Below are 24746 nucleotides of genomic sequence, written 5' to 3' on the forward strand. Positions count from 1 at the left end.
GGGAGAGGGCGGTTATGCCCTCCACGGTATCATTCTCCCAACTCACTGGTTAGAGGTGGGCAAGGAGGGGTGGGTGATGGGCAGAGCAGCGCCCAGCAGCCTGGGGAAATCCTCAAGTGAAGGAGGCTGAAGTGCAGACTTGGCAGTCGACCCCTGGGCTGGGGACCTGGGCCAGGAGGGGATCTGGGTGGGGCCTGAACTCCACCTGCCCCCACCTCCGTCTCTCCTCTGGGGGCTCCTTTGATTCCAAAGCACTGACTGCGCACCTAGCATCTGGGGGAGCAGAGGAAGCGGAGATGTGAGAGACCCGGACTCCACCCTCCCAGAGCTCCAGTCTGCACAGAGCGGGCCAGACGACCGCATGCCACGCAGGTGGGAGCTCAGCAAGGTGAAGACCCGTGGAGTGCTGCGGGAGCTTGAGGGTGGCAGTGAGCCGTTTGAACTGGAGAGGAAGCGGCCCTTGGACCCCGAGGAGCCTAGGGTGGGCTTAGCTACCTGGGAGACAGCAGGCCAGCGGAGCATCGCTGCAGAAGTCCAGGTTGAGCAAATGCCTGGCAGCCAGAGAGGAAAGAGTGCCCGGAAGTCCCATGGCCTGGAGCCCAGGCAGCTGGCCGCTTGGTGAGTCCTTCGCTCGAAAAGTATTTCCTGAGCCCCTTCTGGCTCCGGGCACCAGGGCTGCAGTGAGTCCAAGACAGGCATGAGGCAAGTCTGCGAGGCTCCCCAAGGCTCCAAGGGAGAGGGACACAGTGCCAGGCAGAAACGGGACCCAGGCTCCCCGCCCGCCGCCCCCCCCGCCCCGTCCTGGATGGTGCAGGGCCTTGGGGTTGTGGGGTTTTTTTCATTTATTTATTTTTAATTGGAGAATAATTGCCTTATAACATTGTGTTGGTTTCTGGCACACATCAGCCTGAATCAGCCATAGGTACATGTGTCTCCTGGGAGGACTGGAGGGATGGGCTGGAGCGGGAGGCAGGACTCGGGGCCTTGGGATTTGAAGAAGTGGCATCCCATGGACAGAAACATCCGTATCAGCCTTTACAGAGGCCACTCTGGCAGCTGCTTGGATGGTGTTTTAGGGGCAGGGGGAGCCTGGAGGGGCCTGGTGAGTGGTCATGAAGGGAGAACCTGCCCCACCCCGCCCCCAACCCTGCCCCCAGTGCCCACCGCTTTGGCCCAAACACTCTCCCCTGGCTGCTGCCGGGCCTTGGTTTTTCCTAAGATCTCAGTCCACCCTCAGAGGAGACAGCTGGGGAGATTCAGAAGGTCCAAGAGGCAAGTGGGAGCTAGGGGCGGGGCTAAGCCCCTTCCTCTTCCTGGGAGTGCTTTAAAGGTGCCAGACTGGGGTTGGGGGTGTGGCCAGTGGTCCTAGGGGTCTTCCCCGGAGCTCAAGATGCTGAGGGACAGGCTAGAGGGTGTGGCACTTGGGGGTCTCGCCCTCACAGCTGGACAGATAACGCAGGTCATTCTTGTAGGTGTTCTGGTTCCGCTGCAGGCAGTAGGCCAATGTCTTGTCACAGGCACACAGCTGCTGCTCACACCAGCTCCCCTTGGTGGCTGCAAGGGGGTGGAGGAAGGCACTTAAGCGGTCTGCCCCTTCCCGTGGCGGGGTGGGTGTGGCCCCTGGAGGGGAGCCCCTGAAGGCAGCTCAGCCCTTGACCAGCCTTTGGTGCCCTTCCCAGCTCCTTGGACTCTGGCTCTGTGATCTTGGGCATGGGGCATGACCTCCCTGGGTGCCATTGCTCCTTCGTTCATTCATCCGTTCAGTAAACAGCTGAGCACCTATCCTTCGGCAGTCCCAGGAGGGAGAGGAGAGCAGAATGGACACGCGAGTTCACACTCCCCTGGGGCGAGGGGGCGAGCGGCAGGGGGCAGATGTTGGAGGAGTGTGTGGTCGTTGTTGTTCAGTCGCTCAGTCATGTCCGACTCTTTGTGACCCCACGGATGGCAGCGTGCCAGGCTTCCCTGCCCTTCACAAAAGTGAGCGCAACTGTGCTTACCCGGGAGTAAGGAACAATGCAGGGGCCCTGAGCTGGTAACCCATGGGACTGACTGAGTGTCAAGAGCCTTTTGAGCTGATATCAGAAGAGTGAGCTGTTGCTCCTACTCTGGAAAGCCAGGGTGGAGGAGAGGGGCTGTTCCTGGCAGAAGGAACAGCATGTGCAAAGACTCTGAGGAAAGACGGGCCATGGTGCTTCAGCTTCACCATTTGTCCAACGGGGATAAGAGAGCCGAACCTGCTGCATAGCATGGGGAACTCTGCTCAGTATTTTGTAATAATCTATAAGGGAAAAGAATCTGAAAAAGAATATGGATACATATATATATATATATTCAGATTAAAATACGTAGGCAAAGCCTTTGGCACATAGTAAAGTGAAGTAAAGTCGCTCAGTCATGTCCAACTCTTTGTGACCCCTTCAACTGTAGCCTACCAGGGTCCTCTGTCCATGGGATTTTCCAGGCTAGAGTACTGGAGTGGGTTGCCATTTAAGTGGTCAATAAATGCTGGCCATTACAGCTGTTGCCGCTAAGTTCTCAGTTAACAGGGACAGTTGGTGAGTGCATTCAGCTTCCAGCCCCAGGACTTGCCGCCTTTCTCCGGGTGTGGACCCTGGGACTTGGTGACCTGGGTTACAGCCCAGGCTTTCTCATGTGTATCTGTGTGACCCTGAGAAAACAGTTCACTCTGGTTTCCGTTTTCTTGTCAGTAAAATGGAGATCAGGCCTTCCCAGGTGGCTCAGAATTCGGCCACCAAGCAGGAGATGTGGCTGCAAGTCCTGGGTCAGGAAGATCCCCGAGCAAGGAAATGGCAACACACTCCAGTATTTTTGCCTGGGAATTTCCATGAACAGAGGAGACGGGCGGGTCACAGTTCGTGGGGTTGTGAAGAGTAAGATGCAACTTAGTGACCAACAACAACAACAAGAAAATGATCACCAGAGGGGGGATGATGCCTATATGGGTTGCTCTAAGAACCGATGATGAAGAAAAAATGAACAGTAACCTCGGTAACTCAATGAAACTAAGCCATGCCGTGTGGGGCCACCCAAGATGAATGGTCATGGTGGAGAGGTCTGACAAAATGTGGTCCACTGGAGAAGGGAATGGCAAACCACTTCAGTATTCTTGCCTTGAGAACCCCAGGAACAGCATGAAAAGACAAAAAGATAGGACACGGAAAGATTAACTCCCCAGGTCAGTAGGTGCCCAATATGCTACTGGAGATCAGTGAAGAAATAACTCCAGACAGAATGAAGGGATGGAGCCAAAGCAAAAACAACACCCAGTTGTGGATGTGACTGGTGATAGAAGCAAGGTTCGATGCTATAAAGAGCAATATTGCATAGGAACCTGGAATGTTAGGTCCATGCATCAAGGCAAATTGGAAGTGATCAAACAGAGGATGACAAGAGCTAACACTGACATTCTAGGAATCAGCGAATTAAGATGGACTGGAATGGGTGAATGTAACTCAGATGACCATTATATCTACTACTGTGGGCAGGAATCCCTTAGAAGAAATGGATTAGCCACCATAGTCAACAAAAGAGTTCGAAATGCAGTACTTGGATGCAATCTCAAAAATGACAGAGTGATCTCTGTTCATTTCCAAGGCAAATCATTCAATATCAGGGTAATTCAAGTCTATGCCCTGACCAGTTATGTTGAAGAAGCTGAAGTTGAACAGTTCTATGAAGACCTACAAGACCTTCTAGAATTAACACCCAAAAAATATATCCTTTTCATCAAAGGGACTGGAATGCAAAAGTAGGAAGTCAAGAAACACCTGAAGTAACACGCAAATTTGGCCTTGGAGTTCAGAAGGAAGCAGCACAAAGGCTAATCGAGTTCTTCAAAGAGAATGCACTGGTCATAGCAAACACCCTCTTTCATCAACACAAGAGGACTCTACACATGGACATCACCAGATGGTCGACACTGAAATCAGATTGATTATATTCCTTGCAGCCAAAGATGGAGAAGCTCTATACAGTCAGCAAAAACAAGACTGGGAGCTGACTATGGCTCAGATCATGAACTCCTTATTGCAAAATTCAGACTGAAGTTGAAGAAAGTGGAGAAAACCACTAGACCATTCAGGTATGACCCAAATAAATCCCTTATGACTATACAGTGGAAGTGAGAAATATATTTAAGGGACTAGATCTGATAGACAGAGTGCCTGATGAACTATGGATGGAGGTTCGTGACACTGTACAGGAGACAGGAATCAAGACCATCCCCAAGAAAAAGAAATGCAAAAAAGCAAAATGGCTGTCTGAGGAGGCCTTACAAAGAGCTGTGAAAAGAAGGGAAGTGAAAAGCAAAGGAGAAAAGGAAAGATATTCCCATTTGAATGCAGAGTTCCAAAGAATAGCAAGGAGAGATAAGAAAGCCTTCCTCAGTGATCAATGCAGAGAAATAGAGGAAAACAACAGAATGGGAAAGACTAGAGACCTCTCCAAGAAAATTAGAGATACCAAGGGAAACTTTCATGCAAAGATGGGCTCAATAAAGGACAGAAATGGTATGGACCTAACGGAAGCAGAAGATATTAAGAGGAGGTGGCAAGAATACACAGAAGAACTGTACAAAAAAGATCTTCATGACCCAGATAGTCATGATGGTGTGATCACTCACCTAGAGCCAGACATCCTGGAATGTGAAGTCAAATGGGCCTTAGGAAGCATCCCTACAAACAAAGCTAGTGGAGGTGATGGAATTCCAGTTGAGCTATTTCAAATCCTGGAAGATGATGCTATGAAAGTGCTGCACTCAATATGCCAGCAAATTTGGAAAACTCAGCAGTGGCCACAGGACTGGAAAAGGTCAGTTTTCAATCTAGTCCCAAAGAAAGGCAATGCCAAAGAATGCTCAAACTACCGCACAATTGCTCTCATCTCACATGCTAGTAAAGTAATGCTCAAAATTCCCCAAAGCCAGGCTTCAGCATTACGTGAACCGAGAACTTCCAGATGTGTAAGCTGGTTTTAGAAAAGGCAGAGGAACCAGAGATCAAATGGCCAACATTCAATGGATCATCGAAAAGGCAGAGTTCCAGAAGAACATCTATTTCTGCTTTATTGACTATGCCAAAGTCTTTGACTGTGTGGATCACAATAAATTGTGGAAAATTCTTCAAGAGATGGAAATACCAGACCACCTGACCTGCCTCTTGAGAAACCTGTATGCAGATCCAGAAGCAACAGTTAGAACAGGACATGGAACAACAGACTGGTTCCAAATAGGAAAAGGAGTACATCAAGGCTGTATATTGTCACCCTACTTATTTAACTTCTATGCAGAGTACATCATGAGAAACTCTGGGCTGGAAGAAGCACAGGCTGGAATCAAGATTGCCAGGAGAAATATCAATAACCTCAGATACGCAGATGATACCACCCTTATGGCAGAAAGTGAAGAGGAACTAAAGAGGCTCTTGATGAAAGTGAAAGAGAAGAGTGAAAATGTTGGCTTAAAGCTCAACATTCAGAAAACTAAGATCATGGCATCTTGTCCCATCACTTCATGGCAAATAGATGGAGAAACAGTGGAAACAGTGCTGACTTCATTTTTCTGGGCTCAAAATCACTGCAGATGGTGACTGCAGCCATGAAATTAAAAGATGCTTACTCCTTGGAAGGAAAGTTATGACCAACCTAGACAGCATATTGAAAACCAGAGACATTACTTTGTCAACAAACGTCCATCTCGTCAAGGCTATGGTTTTTCCAGTGGTCATGTTTGGATGCGAGAGTTGGACTATAAAGAAACCTGAGCGCCAAAGAATTGATGCTTTTGAACTGTGGTGTTGGAGAAGACTCTTGAGAGTCCCTTGGACTGCAAGGAGATCCAACCAGTCCATCCTAAAGGAGATCAGTCCTAGGTGTTCATTGGAAGGACTGATGCTGAAGCTGAAACTCCAATACTTTGGCCACCTGATGCAAAGAACTGGCTCATTGAAGAACTGATCCTGGGAAAGTTTGAGGGCAGGAGGAAACAGGGATGACAGAAGATGAGATGGTTGGATGGCATCACCGACTCAGTGGACATGGGTTTGCATATGAACTCCGGGAGTTGATGATGGACAGGGAGGCCTCACGTGCTGCGGTTCATGGGGTCACAAAGAGTTGGACACGACTGAGCGACTGAAATGAACTGAACTGAACCTCGGTAGCCTGAGTGATTTATCTAGTATGCATCTGCAGGGCACCTTATGTCTCCTCTTATTTTAGTTTTTGAGTTAACTTTATGGAGTAGAATACTGTTCTCATCCTGAGTTTCCAGAGGAAGACCTGAGGTTCAGAGAAGGTAAGCAAAGTGTTCAAGGTCACAGAGTTCGTCAGCGGCCGGTCTGGGATCTACTGAGGTCTGGCAGCCTTCCAGATCCTAAAGGGGTCAAAGTCTCTATGGGACCTCTCAGTACTCCTACCCCTATTGCTGCCTCTCCTTCCCAGCCCAGATATCGCCACTGGACATATGAGAAAAACAGAGAGGCTGAGCAGCCTGGGCTTTGTCACACAGCATGTGAAAGCAATGCGTGCGACAACTCCTTTGCTCAGGCTCCAACTCCAACCCTGAGGCCCCGGCACTCACAGCAGTGGACTTTCCCCCAGAAAAAGGTGTAGTCATAGTGGTCGTAGCGGATGTCACAGTTGTGGGGAGTCAGGTCACCGTAGCAGCAGTCGTGTTCGTGGCAGCACCTGGCAGGAGAGGACAGGAGGTGGGTGAGTCCTTGGCGGACTCGAGTCTCAGGTTGCCCCTGCCCCAGAGCAGAAACTGCGTGTCCGCCTCAGAAGTCAAGGCCTGCAGGGTCTAGTCTTCTTTCTAGCTAGAGCTTCTCGAGTGCTTCCTGTGTACCAGGTGGTGGTGTAGTCTCTAAGTCGTGTCTGACTCTTGCGACCCCATGGACTGTAGCCCGCCAGGCTCCTCTGTCCATGGGATTCTCCAAGCAAGAATACTGGGATGGGTTGCCACTTCCTTCTCCAGGGGATCTTCCTGACCCTGAAATTGAACCTGGGTTTCCTGGATTGCAGACAGATTCTTTACCTTCTGAGCTACGAGGGAAGATTCCCTCCTGTGTACCAGGCACCTGCTCTATCGAGGAACTCTCTCTTAATCCTCTTGGCCGCTCTAGGATAGAGGTACTAGTATTATCCCCATTTCACAAAGGAGGAAACTGAGGCTCTGGGAGGTCCGGCCACCTGCCCAGGGTCACACAGCCTGTATGTGGCGGGTGAGGGTGCTGACCTCGGGCCTGGCTGGCTCTCATCCCTCCTCTGGCAGATCCCTGGGTTGCTGTGAAAGCCAAGTGAGACCATGGCAAAAAGAAGTGGGACTTTTTAAAACCAGTGTTCAATGGCAATGGGAAGTGTTTGTGGCTATTCTAACTAGTTTGGGGTTGAGAGTGCAAGGCAGCCTTCAGAAACTCTGGGGGACCCTCCAGAAGGGCTGGGGCTGGATTGGAGCTCAGTGGACTTCCTAGCAGGGAAAAACATGAGACTTTTCAGGTAAGACCTAAACCAAATCCCTTATGATTATACCTTGGAGGGGATTTAATATATTCAAGGGATTAGATCTGCTAGACAGAGTGCCTTGAAGAACAACCATGGACTGAGGTTCAGAACATTGTACAGGAGACGGTAACCAAAATCATCGCAAAGAAAAAGATGTGTAAGAAAGTAAAATAGTTGTCTCAGGATACCTTACAAATAGCTGAGAAAGAAGAGAAGCGAAAGGCAAAAGAGAAAGGGAAAGATAAATCCAAGTCAATGCAGAGTTCCAGAGAAGAGCAAGGAGAGATAAGAAAGGCTTCTTAAGTGAACAATACAAAGATATAGAGGAAAACAATAGAATGGGCAAGACTAGAGATCTCGTCAACAAAATTGGAGATACCAGGGGAATATTTCATGCAATGATGGGCTGAATAAAGGACAGAAATGGTATGGACCTGACAGAAGTGGGAGAGATTAAGAAGAGGTGGCAAGAATACACAGAAGAACTGTACAAAAAAGGTCTTTATGACCTGGATAACCATGATAGTGTGATCACTCACCTAAGCCAGACATCCTGTTGTGTGAAGTCAAATAGGCCTTAGGAAGCATAACTAGGAACAAAACTATTGGAAGTGATGGAATTCTAGTTGAGCTCTTCCAAATCCTAAAAGATGATGCTGTAAAAGCATCCAGGACGCTCAATAAGCCAGGGGAATTTGGAAAACAGCAGTGGCCACAGGACTGAAAAAGTCAGGTTTCAATCTCATCCCAAAGAAAGGCAATGCCAAAGAATTTTCAAACTACCACACAATTGTGCTCATTTCACATGCTAGCCAAGTAATGCTCAAAATCCTTCAGGCTAGGCTTCAACAGCCCCTGGTACCAAATGAATAAATGGACGGAGAGGAAAGAGGAGAGGAAAGAGGCGGGTCCCTGGGTAGAGGCAGACACGATTGGGAGGAATTACCAGTCCGTGGCATCTCGGGGTGGGCCTTGGCCACCAAATCCGCAGTAGCAGCCGTAGGACATATAGGAGAAGATGGGGGTCTTCCCCGTCAGTTGTCTGACCATCTTGTTCAGGTCCAGGATGTCGCCCTCGGCTGGAACCACACCTGCCAAGGAGCCCAGCCACAAGGAGAGAGCGTGAGTCTCAGGGGAGTCCAGTGGGCTGCAGGCCTGGCACCTGTGCTCTTCCTGGGCCAAACCAAGGACCTGGGATAATAAAGTGACAGCAAACCCTATGGCTATTGAAAATATAATGACAATTGCTAAGTGATTACTAGGGATCTTTTTTTTTTTTTTCTTTTTTTTTACTAGGGATCTTTTCATGTAGTGATCTATTGACTCCTTGCATCCCGTGAGATACTCTTTTTTTTTTTTTAATCTTTTTATTTTGGTTTATTCTCGATGAAGAGAAAAGTTGCCAAGATCATATAAAGAGGTCACATACACCTCCCCATTCAGTTTCCTCTCATCATGGTATATGTATGAAAACTAAGAAAGCAATATTGGAACCATAAATCCTGTTTTTAACCCCCACGAGAGGAATGAACGCACGGAGGTTCAGTAACTTGTTCGGGTCACAGTAGCGGGTAGACAGAGGGGCAGGGTTGAAACCCAGGGCCGTCGGGTCCCGCTCTCCGTCTCGGGGTTCACACTCTACAGGAGGAAGACGCTCCCCCCGCAGCCCATAGAGAACCCGCACAGTATGCACGGGGCTTCCCTGGGTGCTCCGTGGCAAAGAATCCGCCTGCCAGTGCAGGAGACACGGGTTCAATCCCTGGTCCAGGATGCTCCCGTGTGCCGAGGGGCAGCAGCCGGTGCACCGCAACTATCGTGTCTGAGCTCTAGACCCTGGGAGCCGCAACTCCTGAGCCCACGCCCCCTAGAGCCTTCCTTCCACAACAAGAGAAGCCAGAATTCCGCACACTGCTACTAGAGGAAAACCTCACCCAGCAACGGGGACCCAGCACAGCCAAAAATAAAATAAAATAAATAAAATTATTTTTAAAAAAAAAGGCTTCTTTTAAAAAAACATGCCTGACTCCTTTGGGAAGCAGTGTGATTTAGAAATCAATGTTTTTCATGAATATTTTTCACTTCAGTTATAATATCTGCTGGTTAGAATTGATCATAAGGGGAATTCATTTTATTGGGAGAGAGAAACATTACATTGAGCTAGGAGAAATAACATACATTAAGTCAATGGATTTAGGGAAGAATTTGGGGGAAACAGACGAGATGCAAAGGGGACTGGAATGTACCTGTGTGCAACCTTGGGAGATGACCCAAGAACACAGACGGAGCCCAGAGTCTCAGAGAGACTGGGCTGGGGAGGTCCTTTTCGGTGACCCTAGTTTTGGACGCTCACCCCCTACCCTCAAGTAAATGGTGTTATAGTGAAAGCTCTACACTCAAATAAAGTGAGTAATAACCAGGGGAGAGCCCTAGTGGGCAATGTTGGGGCTGGGATGAACTCATGCCGTGGGCCAGGGATGCCATTCAGAGCAGGGAGCTTGCCTGGTGAAGAAAGTGACAGTTACTCGGTGGTGTCCGACTCTTTGCGACCCCGCGGACTGTAGCCTGCCAGGCTCCTCTGTCCATGGGATTCTCCAGGCAAGAATACTGGAGTGGATAGCCATCCTGTTCTCCAGGGCATCTTCCCGACCTAGGGATCGAATCTGGGTCCATTTCAGGCAGATGCGTTACTGCCTGAGCCCCCAGCGCTGCAGCTAGACGGTGCCTGGCAGCGTCTGGGACCTGCAGGTAGGTCGTGTCCCCAGAGTGTGGAATCAACATCGCCGCTCTAGTTTGCCACTAGCTCTACAGATGTTAAAGAGAAACCTTACTAATTCTGACTGTGCTGAGGAATGACCCCAGGCCCCCTGGAACCCCAGATTTGGTGATGAGGCCCCAGAAACAGCCCACGGCCAAGAGAGTTAATGTCCACCCAATAGGCCAGCCAGGGATCCGAATGCGGAATCTCACCTTTTGCTGCACCTCCATCCCCTTGTGCACCCCAAGTTCAGGCCTTTCTATTTCAGCTTAGAAGTCGCCACACAAATTCACACCTGAATTCCACAGCTGTTCCTCGGCAAGCAAGTTCAGCTTGGATTCAGGGTGATTTTGGTGGTCTTATTTCTTACAGTTTTACAGTGAGGTCAACCCAGCCCTGGGGAATGGAGGAGCTCAACTTGTGGTCAAGAGGGCTTCGGGACACTGACTCAGGTTGACAGTGATTCCTGCCTTGGCTGCTTTTTCCATCCTCAGCTGTCGCTGAGAGGGATGGAGCCCCTTCTCCCAAGGGTTAGCGACAGTGGCGGGGCAATGTCTCACCGCTAACTCATGCGTGCACTGTGTGCTAACTTACTGCGCGCTGTTACACTTGCTAAGCGTTTTCTATAAATTTTCTCATTAGAGTCCTTCTAACAACCCAATGAAGGGGATGTTATTGTGCCCACTTTACAGATGAGGACATAGAGGGGTAGGGGGAGTTGGCCAAGGTCATACCACCGGAAATTGATGAGCCAGCATCTGAATGCAGATTCATCTGTGTATTTCATCTCTACACTGTATTGTCTCTTTGCATCTGAGAGATGAATTTCTGCAGTTTGACTGCAGTTTTCCTAATGGTTTTCACTGTAACCCTGGTGATGTGTTCCTCTCGGGAATTTGGGAGCCCCCCAAAATAACATAAAGCACATTCAAAAATGAAATGCAAATCCTTTCTCATATCACATATTCTGAGATGGATCAACAAGTAAAAAGTCCAGTTTGCTAGCAACTGGATTTGCGACATTTGATTTGTTAAAGATCAGGTGGAAACTTCACCATTTCTCAATGGACAACAGAACCCCCAGGGTCAAGGGTGCTGAAACGGTTCCAAAAATGTGGTGGTTTATGGTTCAGTTCTTTCAATCCCATGGACTCTAGCTGCTAGGCTACTCTGTCCATGGGATCTCCCAGGCAAGGATACTGGAGTGGATTGCCATTTTTTCTCCAGGGGATCTTGCCAATCCAGGGATCGAACTTGGGTCTCTTGCATTGCAGGCAGATTCTTTACTGACTGGGCCACAGGAAAGCCCCCTAAAGGTGTGGAGAGGTATGCACATGTAAGAGATCACTATTATCTGGTGACAGGGACACAGGAGAGCAGATCCATTTCTGTAGTTTGTGTCCAAAGTACCACAGACGTCAGTTCAGCTGGACCCCAGTTTCTGAACTTCTCGCTTCTTGTCCATTCCTGCCACACTGCTGGCCGCCCATAGCTCTCTGACCGAAGCCACTGTTCCAGGGGACTGAGCCACTGATGACTCCTTGCAGGGGCCGAATAGTGGAGACCGGGGCTGTGAGACCAGCCCAGCAGCTCCGATAGGAAAGAGACACAGGGCATCCCGGCTTCCCTCCCTGCCTTCCCGGCTGTGGGTGCTGCCCGCACTTACCAGCGAAGACCACCAGGGTGCAGAGGAGGGAAAGGTCCATGATCCCAGCACAGAGCAGTGGAGCTGGCTGCTGGAAGTCCCCTCTCGGCCAGCAGCCCCTTATATCAGATGACCCCTACCCGCCAAACTCGCTCCCACCCCTCCCAGCTCAGCTCTGGCGGAGGTCACCCATGCTCTTTGTGTTTCCTCTTTTCTGGCAAAGCGGAGTTTTATTATTCCTGTTTTTTAATATCTTTAAACAATGTTTTTGATTGCATGTTTGGCATAGAATATTTGGAAAATATGAACAGCTACAAGAAATTTAAAATCATTTGTGAATCCATTCATTACCATTAATTTTTTGAATGAAATTGACATATAACATTGTGTAAATTTAAGTGTACAATATATTGATTCGATACATTTATATATCATAATCTGAGTGTTAGTGCCGCAATAATTAACATTTCTGTCACGTCACATAATTACAATTTCTTTTTGTGGTTGGAATCATTAAGATCTAGTCTCTAGGCAAGTTTGGTGATTATAACACAACATTGTTGTCTATATTCACTGTGCTGTCTCTAGGACTCATTTACTACTTGTTGCAAGTTCGTACAAATATACAAAATTTGTCCAAGCCCTCCCTGTCCCCTACTTCCTGGTAACCACCATTTTACTCTCTATTTTAACATGTTTGCATACACACACACTCACACACACACACACATACATAAAATGACATCTTTTTATGGACTCATCCATTGATGGGCACTTAAGTTGCTTTGATCATTAAGATCTTGGTGTCAATGTTTTCCTGGTTCTATTACTATACATATACATACATGTATATGTGTGTGTGTGTATATATATATATATATATCTTTCCACACGTCTCCCTGACCAGATTAGGTAAATGCTACAGGTAAAACATTGTAGTCTCTCTTTTCATTTACTAAAATAACTTGAACATATTTCTATGTTGTTAAATCATCTTCTGCAGAAACATTTTGAAAGGTAGTCTTGTATGCCATTCATTTAAAGAACCCCCTATTGTTGGGCATATGGGTTATTTCCAAAGTTGTACTATTCTAGACCACTCAGCAGGACAGTGAAAGAAATCTTTGAGATGAAATCTCGTCCCTGCCCAGAATTGTTTCTTTAGGGTCGACCCCTTAAGTGGGCTTGCTGAGTCAAAGCACACACACAATTTGAAGGCAATTGATATGTGTTGACAACTTCTCCTGCAGAAGGTCTGCCCCAGTTTAAAATGGGACTCCTAAGGAGGCAAATGATGTGGACCCAGCCCAACTAGGGTGGAGATGCTGATGGCAGGATATGCTTGGCATTACAAATGGATAGTCTGCTACAAACGCTCTACCAGGAACCTTCTAAGGTTTGCTGGAGAGTCCATGAGAGCAGAAGTTGGGTTTCTTCTGTGCCCAACAGATGGCTATTCAAAAACATAGAGCACAGGCTGACCTCTTTGCTGCCAGCTAACTGGTCTACCCAAAAAAAGTCAAGTCACTGCTGGGCGATCTCCCTCTCCCTCTTCCCTGTCTCTTTAAAATCAAATTTTCCTTTATCCCTAGACTCAGTCATTAGCTGATCATCTCATACATGAAAAAGCAATCTGCATGCAAAATACTAAGCAGCAAATACATGCAATCTCGCTGGCATATTCTTTGGCATGCCTCCCCCATGTGTCCTCTGTAGTCGTTCCTTTATGCTCTTACCAATGTGCGACCTTCCTGTGAACTGTCTAGATCTGTGGTTACCCTTCTGAGCCCCAGCTTCCCCCTGAGTTGGGATCAGTCGGACAGAAGCAAAAAGAGCCAGGACTTCTGCTGATTCCAGAAGTCTTTGCCCTAGTGGGAGAGAAAACATGATAGATGTTGCAAAAAGTCTTCAAAATCTGCTGTCCCAGACATCCCCAGAGGTCCCAGGGCACAGTTCAAAGGGACCACATTCAAACTTTAGCTTCTTCTCCTACCAGCTTGGGATCCTGGACAAGTCACTTGACCTCAAGTGCCTTGCTTTCCTTATTTGCAGAACATGGACAATGTGGAGACAACTGTCCCTCTCTCCTCTGATGGCCGTGGGGTTTAGAGACCACATACACACAACACAGTGCACACAACACACCCGCAGAGAGAATGCCGTTATAGTGACCACAACACAGGTTATGGAGCATCACATGGAGACAAAGAGGCCGGGAGGTGGGACCCAAGCCCAGGCTGCCTCCCTGGCATTCCAGCTGCTTCACTGGGAGAAAGCTGCTCAGCTCCATGTCTTCCATTTTCTCAGGTGTGAAACAGGGTGGTGAGAGTGTTACTGAACCAAGCTTGAGTCCGCTTGCCCAGAAAAGCCAGTCTACTGACCTCAGGTCATGGTGAAGTAAGGGCATCGTTTCTTGCAGGGCGCCAGGCAAGCAGTCCACACAGCCAATGCTCAGTTCAGTTCAGTTGAGTCACTCAGTCGTGTCGGACTCTTTCTCAAAAGGCATGAATTCCCATGGTGGCTTTCAGGGAAAGGCTTTAAGGACAGGATGAGGGGGAGGGGTTTGGGTGTGTGCGGTCAGCCTATGGGCGTTCTTCTGATTGGTTGGTGGTAAGAGAATTAAGGGGTCAATAGCTTCAACCTTCTGGTTCTAATTGTCTAGAGTCTCTTTCCTTGTGACACCTTACAGGTAACTTCTTCCACATGGTGGAGTGTGTGAAACAGTTCATAAGACTGGCTCCGAACAACGCTGAAAGAGGAACTGAAGGTCCTCAGCTTTGTTTAATGGCTAAACTTTTATTATTTTTGCCTTGCTTGACTGTTTCCTTTTGGCTTTGCATTTTTCTTACTTTTCTGATTGAAGGTATTCTTTGGAACTTGGGGAAGACCTAGGAGGTTAAAGATTTTTAATAGTGAGCGGCAGGTGGAAGACTCAAGTGGGGGCAATTCTGTCCTGGGAAAGCACCATAGGGTCCAGCTTGATTACCATAGCACATCCTTCATAGGCTTGTGGGAATTACATGAGGTGATACGGGGACAGAGCTCAGTCAGTAGCCAGAAACCAGCAAATGTGAGCTACGGTCACTCCCACCACCATCATCTTCATCTGCACCTTCACTGCTTAAGACGAACAGAATAAATAACGAACCTTTTCTTTTGCATTGTCTGATCTGAATTCATCCTATCCACTCTATCATCTCAGTGTATTTGTTTCTCTCTAGAAAATTGATCTAGTTTTTTTTTTTTTTTTTTTTTTAATATCTTCTATGTTTCTAATTGGCTTTCCTGGTGGCTCAGAAAGTAAAGAGCCTGCCTGCAGTGCAGGAGACCCAGGTTAGATCCCTGGGTCAGGGAGATCACGTGGAGATGGAAATGGCAAGCCACTCCAGTATTCTTACCTGGAAAATCCCATGGACAGAGGAGCCTGGCAGGCTGTAGTCTGTAGGGTCGCAAAGAGTCATACACAACTGAGCTACTTCACTTTCTTTTTCTATGTTTCTAATTGACAGGTTCAAGCTTTCCTCTATTTTCTTAAACATATAGAATATTGGTGTGAGACTGTCATAATATCTTTATCTACTAATCCTATCACTTTTGTTCCTAGGTCTGTTTCTATAGATTTTTTTTTTTTCATTATGACTTTTAGGTCACCATTGCTCATCATATAGGAAACACTGTGGGGACTTCCCTGATGGTCCTGTGGTTAGGACTCTGAGCTTCCACTGCAGGGGTGCTGGTTCGATCTCTTTTTGGGGAACTAAGGTCCCCCATGTTATGTGACCAAAGAAAAGAAGAGAAAAGACTATGATAACAATAAATCTTTGTCTATTTTAAAAGGGAAGTTTCTTTAAAATAGATTTCCAGAAGTGAAATTGCACAATCAGAAGATGGAAAGGTTCTTAGTGTTCTTCCTTTTTCTGAAATTGGTAGAAATTTAGAAACTCCCTAGCTTTTGGCTCCATCAGCAGCATATAATAGATAGAACCGATCATTTCCTGAGACTTTCCAGCAAATCTGTGTCTTCACTTTCTTGGAAACAGTGGGGACACGGTGATACTGTTCACCCATGATCCATCAAGATCTCCAGGTGAAAAAAAAAAAAAAAAAAGATCTCCAGGTGGACAATGAAGGAAGCCAGAGAGGGCTTAGACCCTGAAGTGCAAATTCTATTAAGAATAGTTACCATCAGCGGTGGGCCCAGCGAGGTTAGGAACACGCCAGAGTCATGCAGCAGCAGGTGAGTGGCAGAATTTGGGTCAGAATACAGGTCAGCCAGAGCTGCCCCTACTACATGCAGGGCACTGTTATAAGTGGTTCACACAGAGGAAGTGCAAAGAGGCACTGCCCGAATCCCCATGATGCAGGTGAGTCATTGTACCCAGGGGCTACTTTCTTAGCCAACATAGATGGAGGTGGGAATGAGAAGAGCTGGCAGAGCTTGGAGCCTGCTGCCCCCAACCTCACTGCAGAGACGGTGAGCCCCCATCTCCTAAGAGACACCCCCTTTCAGCCAGTGACCAGAGGCCTTTGCTTGACTCAGGTGCGAAGTCGCTTCAGTTGTGTCCAACTCCTTGCAACCCTACGGACTGTAACCTGCCAGGCTCCTCTGTCAGCCCTTTCCATAAAGTCCCATTTACTGAAATGGTCCCACTGCCTGGATTCCATCTGTGATGAAACCTACCAGAGGTGGCTAGATGCAGCTCAGAATTATTATTATTAATGTGGAAAGTCTGCAGGGGAAGAGGAAATTGAAAGAAGCTGGGCTTACCAAGAGATGTTCACACTAAGTGAAGAAAAGCAGAGAAACTCAAATACTATATGACATCACTTATATGTGGAATCTTTTGAAAAAAATGACACGAGTCAATTTATTTACAAAATAAAAATGGACTGACAGACTAAGGGGAAAGATGGGGGAGGGAAAAATTAGGAGTTAGGATTAACTACACACTACTGTATGTAGAATAGATAATCAACAAGGACTAACTGTACAGCACAGGGAATTCTACTCAATATTGTGCAAGAACCTTTATTAGAAAAGAATCTGAAAGAGAACAGATACATGTATGTGTAGAGCTGAATCTCTTTTGTACCTCTGAAACTAACACAGCATGATAAATCAACTACACTCCAATACAAAATAGAAATTAAATAAAAAATATAAATAGAAAAATAGGTTAAAAATATGTATACCTATGGCTGATTCAAGTTGAAATTTGAAAGAAAACAAATAAATTCTGTTAGCAATTATCCTTCAATAAAAATATAAATTAAGAAATTAAAGAAAGGAGCTGGGCTTCCTTGGGGTCTTCTGCGCTTCATCTCTGACACGCAAGCGAGGAGGAGGGAGAGATTGAAATTCCTTTGTGGGAGAGTGACCCACTTTTCTGCAGCTGTACCAAAGCAGAACTAAAGCAAGTGAATTAAATGATCAGAAACCACTCAAAGGTCTGTCTGTTGCAGAATGGTAGATTGTGTGATTATACCACACCAACAAACCACAGCCATACACAACAACAGGGAAAAACCTGACAACATTATGCTGAACCCAGAAGAGTACAGGTTGTAAGAGAGATTTATGTGAGCTTCCAGACAGTCAGGCTAATCTGTGCTTTTAGAAGTCAGGGCAGTGGCTACCCGTTGAAGGGCGTGGTGACCGGTGGGGTTACTAAGAGGGTTTCAGGGATGCTACCGACGGTCCTTCTCTTTTGGTGTTGGTGACGTTGGCGTGTTCATATTCCGAAAATCCTTCCAGCAGTTCAGCTTTCATTTGTATATTCTTGTGTATCATTTACAAGTCCATGAATGTGAGTAATCACAACGAAAATGAAGATCATGAGAGGAAAAGCAAGTAGACTCAAACTTTGGTAGGAAGTACTTGAGATATCCTTCTAGATGATCAGACAATCCTTCTAGATAATCCAATATCCTTCTAGATGATCAGATATCTTTCTAGGTGACCCAGTATCCTTCTAGGTGATCCAATATCCTTCTAAGTGGTCCAGTGTTCTTCTGTGTGTGTGTGTGTCTGTGCGTGCTAAGTCACTTCAGTCATTTCTGACTCTTTGCCACCCCATGGACTGTAGCCCGCCAAGCTCCTCCGTTCATGGGATTTTCCAGACTGAAATACCAGAGTGGGTTGTCATGCCCTTCAACAGGGGATCCAACACTGGACCAACGATCAAACCCATGTCTCCTGTGTCTCCTACGTCATCCAATATGTTTCTAGATGGTAAGATATCCTACTAAATTATGAACAGCATCTGAAACTGTGCAGTGAAAACAAATTTCTACTTCGATATCAGGCAAATCTGGCTTCAAATTCAAGCTTGTTTATGGTGTTAATTACATTACTTTGTCTCTCTGAACCTCAAGTTTCCCATCTGAAACTGGGGCCGACATGCACTCTTTGAGGTCTGTTGTCATGACTACAAGTAGAAGGGTTGGCACACAGTTGACAGTAAATGCATGGCACCTGGTGACCCCTCTCCCCAGGAGAAAGGAGTTTAAAGTTCTGAGCTCCCCTTACACCTCAGGCCCAGAGACTCTTGCTTCTAAATGATAGAGTTGGTCATGGAGCAGGGAATTTCCACTTAGACCTCTCAGACAAGTGGCCACAGAATGTGATTTCAGAATCACTCAAAACCCGCCTTCCCAGCAACTTCAACATAGCAATTGCTTGAAGGTTCTTCTTGTTTTCAGACTTGGCCTGAGTCCCTGTGACCTTCCTCAAGGTCACATTACCCTGGGAAGCAGCAGAGCCTGGGTATTCAGAAGGAGGCTTGGGGGTTAGATAGACCAGATGTGGATCCTGACCCCCACTTGTGTTTTCTCGTCTGTTAAATGGGGTGAAGGAACATGAGGCCACCCAGCTATTGGAGTTCTTGTGAGAATTCTGAGGTATGGGGCTTGTACCTAGACAGCATATTTAAAAGCAGAGACATTACTTTGTCAACAAGGGTCCGTCTAGTCAAGGCTATGGTTTTTCTAGTAGTCATATGTGGATGTGAGTGTTGGACTATAAAGAAAGCTGAGTGCCAAGGAAATGATGCTTTTGAACTGTGGTGTTGGAGAAGACTCTTGAGAGTCCCTTGGACTGCAAGGAGGTCCAACCAGTACACCCTAAAGGAGATCAGTGCTGGATGTTCATTGGAAGGACTGATGTTGAAGCTGAAACTCCAATACTTTGGTCACCTGATGCAAAGAGCTGACTCATTTGAATAGACCCTGATGCTGGGAAAGATTGAAGGCAGGAGGAGAAGGGGACGACAGAGGATGAGATGGTTGGATGGCATCACCGACTCAATGGACATGGGTTTGGGTGGACTCCGGGAGTTGGTGATGGACAGGGAGGCCTGGAATGCTGCAGTCCATGGGGTCTCAGAGTCAGACACAACTGAGCGACTAAACTGAAATGAACTGAACACAGTAAGTGTTCAATAATGGTAGTTGATGTTGCTGTTATTAGTACTATCTTATGGGAGGCAAAGACCACATGTCCAACAGATCCCAGAGGAACCCAGCAATGACTGATTCAGCAGGCATAAGGTTTCGTTTGTGCCCTCCGAGAGTCTGTTTCCCAGTCCTGTGTAAGTTCTGGCGGCTCTATGGCAGGGTTAATGGTGACCTCCTCCAAGAGGGCTTATGTCATACCCAGCTCTGCTGTACCCAGAGCCCCTGCCCCTGAAACCGGCCACTGCTGACCCAAACCTCCACCGGAGACACTCAAACACTCAAAATCAGGTCTGGCTCAGTCGCTGTGGGGTCTCTTGGTGTGAGCAAGGTATTGTTTGAGCCCTCTGAGAGTCCCTCGCGGGTATGGGGTTTGATCCTAAATGTGGTTTTTCCCCTCCTACCATCTTGCTAGGGCTTCTCCTTTGCCCTTGGGTGTGGGGTGTCTTTTTTTGGTGGGATCCAACATTCTCTTGTCAATGGTTGTTCAGCAGCATGTTGTAATTTTGGAGTTCTCGCAAGAGAAGATGAGTACACATCCTTCTACTCTGCCATCTTGATCAAGAAGAGACGGAGCCCAAGCAAAAATGACACCCAGCTGTGGATGTGAGTGGTGATGGAAGTAAAGTCAGATTGCTGTTAAGGATTGCATAGGAACCTGGGATGTTCAGTCCATGAATCAGAGTAAATTGGAGGTGGTCAAACAGGAGATGGCAAGTGTGAACATCAACACTTTAGGAATCAGTGAACTAAAATGAACTGGAATTGGGTAATTTAATTCAGATGACCACTATATCTACTACTGTGGGCAAGAATCCTTCAGAAGAAATGGAGTAGTCATCATAGTCAATAAAAGAGTCTGAAATGCAGTACTTGAGTGCAATCTCATTAACGACAGAATGATCTCTGTTCAATATCATGGTAACCCAAATCTATGCCCCAATCAGAAATGCCGAAGAAGCTGAAATTGAATGGTTCTGTGAAGACCTACAGAGCCTTCTAGAACTAACACCCCCAAAAGATGTCCTTTTCATTATAGGAGACTGGAATGCAAATGTAGGAAGTCAAGAGATACCTGGAGTAACAGGCAAACTTGGCCTTGGAGTACAATATGAAGCAGGTCAAAGGCTAACAGAGTTTTGCCAAGAGAATGCACTGTTCATGGCAAACACCCTCTTCCTACAACACAAGAGAAGACTCTACACGTGGACATCACCAGATGGTCAATGCTGAAATCAGGCTGATTATATTCTATATAGCTGAAGAGAAGAAGAAGGAGAAGTTTTATACAGTCAGCAAAAACAAGACTGGGAGCTGACTGTGGCTCACATCATGAACTCCTTATTGCTAGATTCAGATGTAAATTAAAGAAAGTAGGGAAAACCACTAGACCATTCAGGTATGACCTAAATCAAATCCCTTACAGTTATGCAGTGGAAGTGAAAAATAGATTCAAGGGATTAGATCTGATAGACACAGTGACTGAAGAACTATGGATGGAGGTTTGTGACATTGTGCAAAGAATAGTAAGGAGAGATAAGAAAGCCGTCCTCCCTGATCAATTCACAGAAATAGAGGAAAACAATAGAATGGGAAAGACTAGAGATCTTTTCAAGAAAATTAAAGATACCAAGGGAGCTTTTCATCTGAAGATAGGCACAATAAAGGACAGAAATTGTATAGACCTAACAGAAGCAGAAGATATTAAGAAGGGGTGGCAAGAATACACAGGAGAACTATACAAAAAAAGATCTTCATGCCCAGATAATCATGATGCTGTGATCACTCACCTAGAACCAGATATCCTGGAATGTGAAGTCAAGTGGGCCTTAGGAAGCATCACTATGAACAAAGCTAGTGGAGGTGATGGAATTCCAGTTGAGCTATTTCAAATCCTAAAAGATGATGCTGTGAAAGGACTGCACTCAATATGCCAGCAAATTTGGAAAACTCAGCAGTTGCCACTGGACTGGAAAACATCTGTTTTCATTCCAACCCCAAAGAAAGGCAATGCCAAAGAGTGTTAAAACTTCCACACAATTGCTCTAATTACACACGCTAGCAAAGTAATGCTCAAAATTCTGCAAGCCAGGCTTCAATAGTATGTGAACCATGAGCTTCCAGATGTTCAAGCTGGTTTTAGAAAAGGCAGAGGAATCAGAGATCAAATTGCCAACATTCACTGGATCATTGAAAAAGCAAGAGAGTTCCAGAAAAACATCTATTCCTGCTTTATTGACTAAGTCAAAGCTTTTGACTGTGTTCATTTCAGTTCAGTTCAGTCAGTCATGTCTGACTCTTTGCAACCCCATGAACCACAGTATGCCAGGCCTCCCTGCCCATATCCAACTCCCGGAGTCCACCCAAACCCATGTCCATTGTGTTGGTGATGCCATCCAACCATCTCATCCTCTGTCATCCCCTTCTCCTGCCCTCAATCTTTCCCAACATCAGGGTCTATTCAAATGAGTCAGCTCTCCGAATCAGGTGGCCAAAGTATTGGAGTTTCAGCTTCAATAACAGTCCCTCTAATGAACACCCAGGACTGATGTCCTTTAGGATGGACCGGTTGGATCTCCTTGCAGTCCAAGGTGGATCACAACAAACTGTGGAAAATTCTTCAAGAGATGGGAATACCAGACCGCCTTACCTGCCTCCTGAGAAATCTGTATGCAGGTCAAGAAGCAACAGATAGAACTGGACATGGAAGAACAGACTCGTTCCATATCAGGAAAGGAGTATGTCAAAGCTGTGTGTTGTCACTCTGCTTATTTAACTTCTATGCAGATTGCATCATGAGAAATGCCAGGCTGGATGAAGCACAAGCTGGAATCAAGATTGCTGGGAGAAATATCAATAACCTCAGATATGCAGATGACAGCACCCTTATGGCAAAAAGTGAAGAACTAAAGAGCCTCTTAGTGAAAGTGAAAGAGGAGAGTGAAAAAGTTGGCTTAAAGCTCAACATTCAGAAAACTAAGATCATGGCATCTGGTCCCATCACTTCATGGCAAATAGATGCAGAAACAATGGAAACTGTGACAGACTATTTTTTCAGACTCCAAAATCACTGCAGATGGTGACTGCAGCCATGAAATTAAAAGACACTTACTCCTTGGAAGAAAAGTTATGACCAACCTAGACAGCATATTAAAAAGCAAAGATGTTACTTTGTCAACAAAGTATGGTTGGCAAAGCTATGTTTTTTGACTAGCTAGTCAAAGCTATAGTTTTTCCAGCAGTCATATATGGATGTGAGTGTTGGACTATAAAGAAAGCTGAGCACCAAAAAACTGATGCCTTTGAACTGTGGTGTTGGAGAAGACTCTTGAGGGTCCCTTGGACAGCAAGGAGATCCAACCAGTCCATCCTAAAGGAAATCAGTCCTGAATATTCATTGGAAGGACTGATGCTGAAGCTGAAGCTCCAATACTTTGGCCACCTGATGTGAGGAACTGACTCATTTGAAAAGACCCTGATGCTGGGAAAGACTGAAGTTAGGAGGAGAAGGAGACAACAGAGGATGAGATGGTTGGATGGCATCACCGACTCGATCGACATGAGTTTGAGCAAGCTCTGAGAGTTGGTGATGGACGGGGAAGCCTGGCATGCCACAGTCCATAGGGTCGCAGAGTCGGACATGACTGAGCGACTGAACTGAACTGAACTGGAATAGTCATTATATATGTGTGTATGTATATATTAATAAAACATTTTTGTTTCAAATGTGAGGGAACATGTGTTTCTTAATTTTTTGTTTCCTTAAAGGCAAGTTTGCTCATGGTCTGTTGCTTTAGTTGTGTCTGACTCTTTGCACCCTGTGGACTGCAGCCTGCCAATCTCCTGCCCACGGGGTTTTCCTGGCTAGAACACTGGCGTGGGTTGCCGTGCCTTCTCCAGGGGATCTTCCCGACCCAGAAAATGAACCCATGTCTCCTGCAATACAGGTGGATTCTTTACTGTGGAGCCACTGGGAAAGCCCCAAAGTCAACTTTCTAAACTACAATTTACACAAAGTTTGGTATGGTCAGTCTTTTTAATTTGGGGCACCCTAACAGATTTGTAACAGAATTTCATGTAATGTCAGTTTTCACTTTCCTAATGTCTAATGATGCGGAGCATCTTTTCTCTATGCTAGTTTATCAATCTACATCTTTGGTGAAGAGTCTGTTCAAATGCTTCGCTCATTTTAAAAACTTGAGTGATTTGTTTTCTTACTAAGTTTTGAGAGTTCTTCTGGATAAAAGTCCATTATCAGATGTGTGATTTGCAAATATTTTCTTTTGGTCTATGATGTGTCTTTCTACTATCTTCAATTCAGTTCAGTTCAGTTCAGTTGCTCAGTCGTGTCCGACTCCTTGCAACCCCATGAATCGCAGCACGCCAGGCCTCCCTGTCCATCACCAACTCCCGGAGTTCACCCAAACTTGTGTCCATCGAGTCGGTGATGCCATCCAGCCATATCATCCTCTGTCATCCTCTTCTCCTTCTGCCCCCAATCCCTCCCAGCGTCAGGGTCTTTTTCAACGAGTCAACTCTTCGCATGAAGTGGCCAAATTACTGGAGTTTCAGCCTCAGCATCAGTCCTTCCAGTGAACACCCAGGACTGATCTCCTTAAGGACGGACTGGTTGGATCTCCTGGCAGTCCAAGGGACTCTCAAGAGTCTTCTCCAACACCACAGTTCAAAAGCATCCATTCTTCGGTGCTCAGCTTTCTTTATGGTCCAACATTCACATCCATACATGACCACTGGAAAAAACCATACCTTTGACTACACAGACCTTTGTTGGCAAAATAATGTCTCTGCTTTTCAATATGCTGTCTAGGTTGGCCATAACTTTTCTTCCAAGGAGCAAGCGTCTTTTAATTTCATGGCTGCAGTCACCATCTGCAGTGAGTTTGGAGCCCAAGAAAGTAAAGTCTGTCACAGCTTCCATTGGTTCCCCATCTATTTGCCATGAAGTGATGGGACTGGATGCTATGATCTTAGTTTTCTGAATGTTGAGTCTTTAGCCAGCTTTTTCACTCTCTTCTTTCACTTTCATCAAGAGGCTCTTTAGTTCCTCTTCATTTTCTGCCATAAGGGTGGTGTCATCTGCATACCTGAGGTTATTGATATCTCTCCTGGCAATCTTGATTCCAGCATGTGCTTCATCAAACCCAGCATTTTGCATAATGTACTTGGCATAGAAGCTAAATTAGCAGAGTGATAATATACAGCCTTGATGTACTCCTTTCCCGATTTGGAATCAGTCTGTTGTTCCATGTCCAGTTCTATCTGTTGCTTCTTGACCTGCATACAGATTTCTCAGGAGGCAGGCCAGATGGTCTAGTATTTCCATCTCTTGAAGAATTTTCCAGTTTGTTGTGATCC

General features: G+C 46.3%; 1 protein-coding gene across 2 annotated transcripts; it reads right to left on the reverse strand.

Annotated features, from left to right (window-relative positions):
- Positions 1-859: 859 nt before the first annotated feature.
- Positions 860-12007, reverse strand: PLA2G2D (phospholipase A2 group IID). 2 transcript variants are annotated; one of them, XM_043909040.1, is made up of 4 exons: positions 11940-12007; positions 8465-8609; positions 6599-6705; positions 860-1554 (listed from the first exon to the last, which is right to left on the reverse strand). In XM_043909040.1, exons 1-4 carry the CDS (start codon positions 11977-11979, stop codon positions 1406-1408), a joined length of 441 nt encoding a protein of 146 aa, XP_043764975.1. In that variant the 5' UTR covers positions 11980-12007; the 3' UTR covers positions 860-1405. The 2 variants fall into 2 exon arrangements, with proteins under 2 accessions (XP_043764975.1, XP_043764976.1); XM_043909041.1 differs by lacking the exon at positions 860-1554 and adding an exon at positions 8058-8108 and having other exon boundaries at positions 6634-6705.
- Positions 12008-24746: the final 12739 nt, after the last annotated feature.

Source organism: Cervus elaphus, chromosome 8, assembly GCF_910594005.1.
Source record: "Cervus elaphus chromosome 8, mCerEla1.1, whole genome shotgun sequence".
Taxonomy (NCBI): domain Eukaryota; kingdom Metazoa; phylum Chordata; class Mammalia; order Artiodactyla; family Cervidae; genus Cervus; species Cervus elaphus.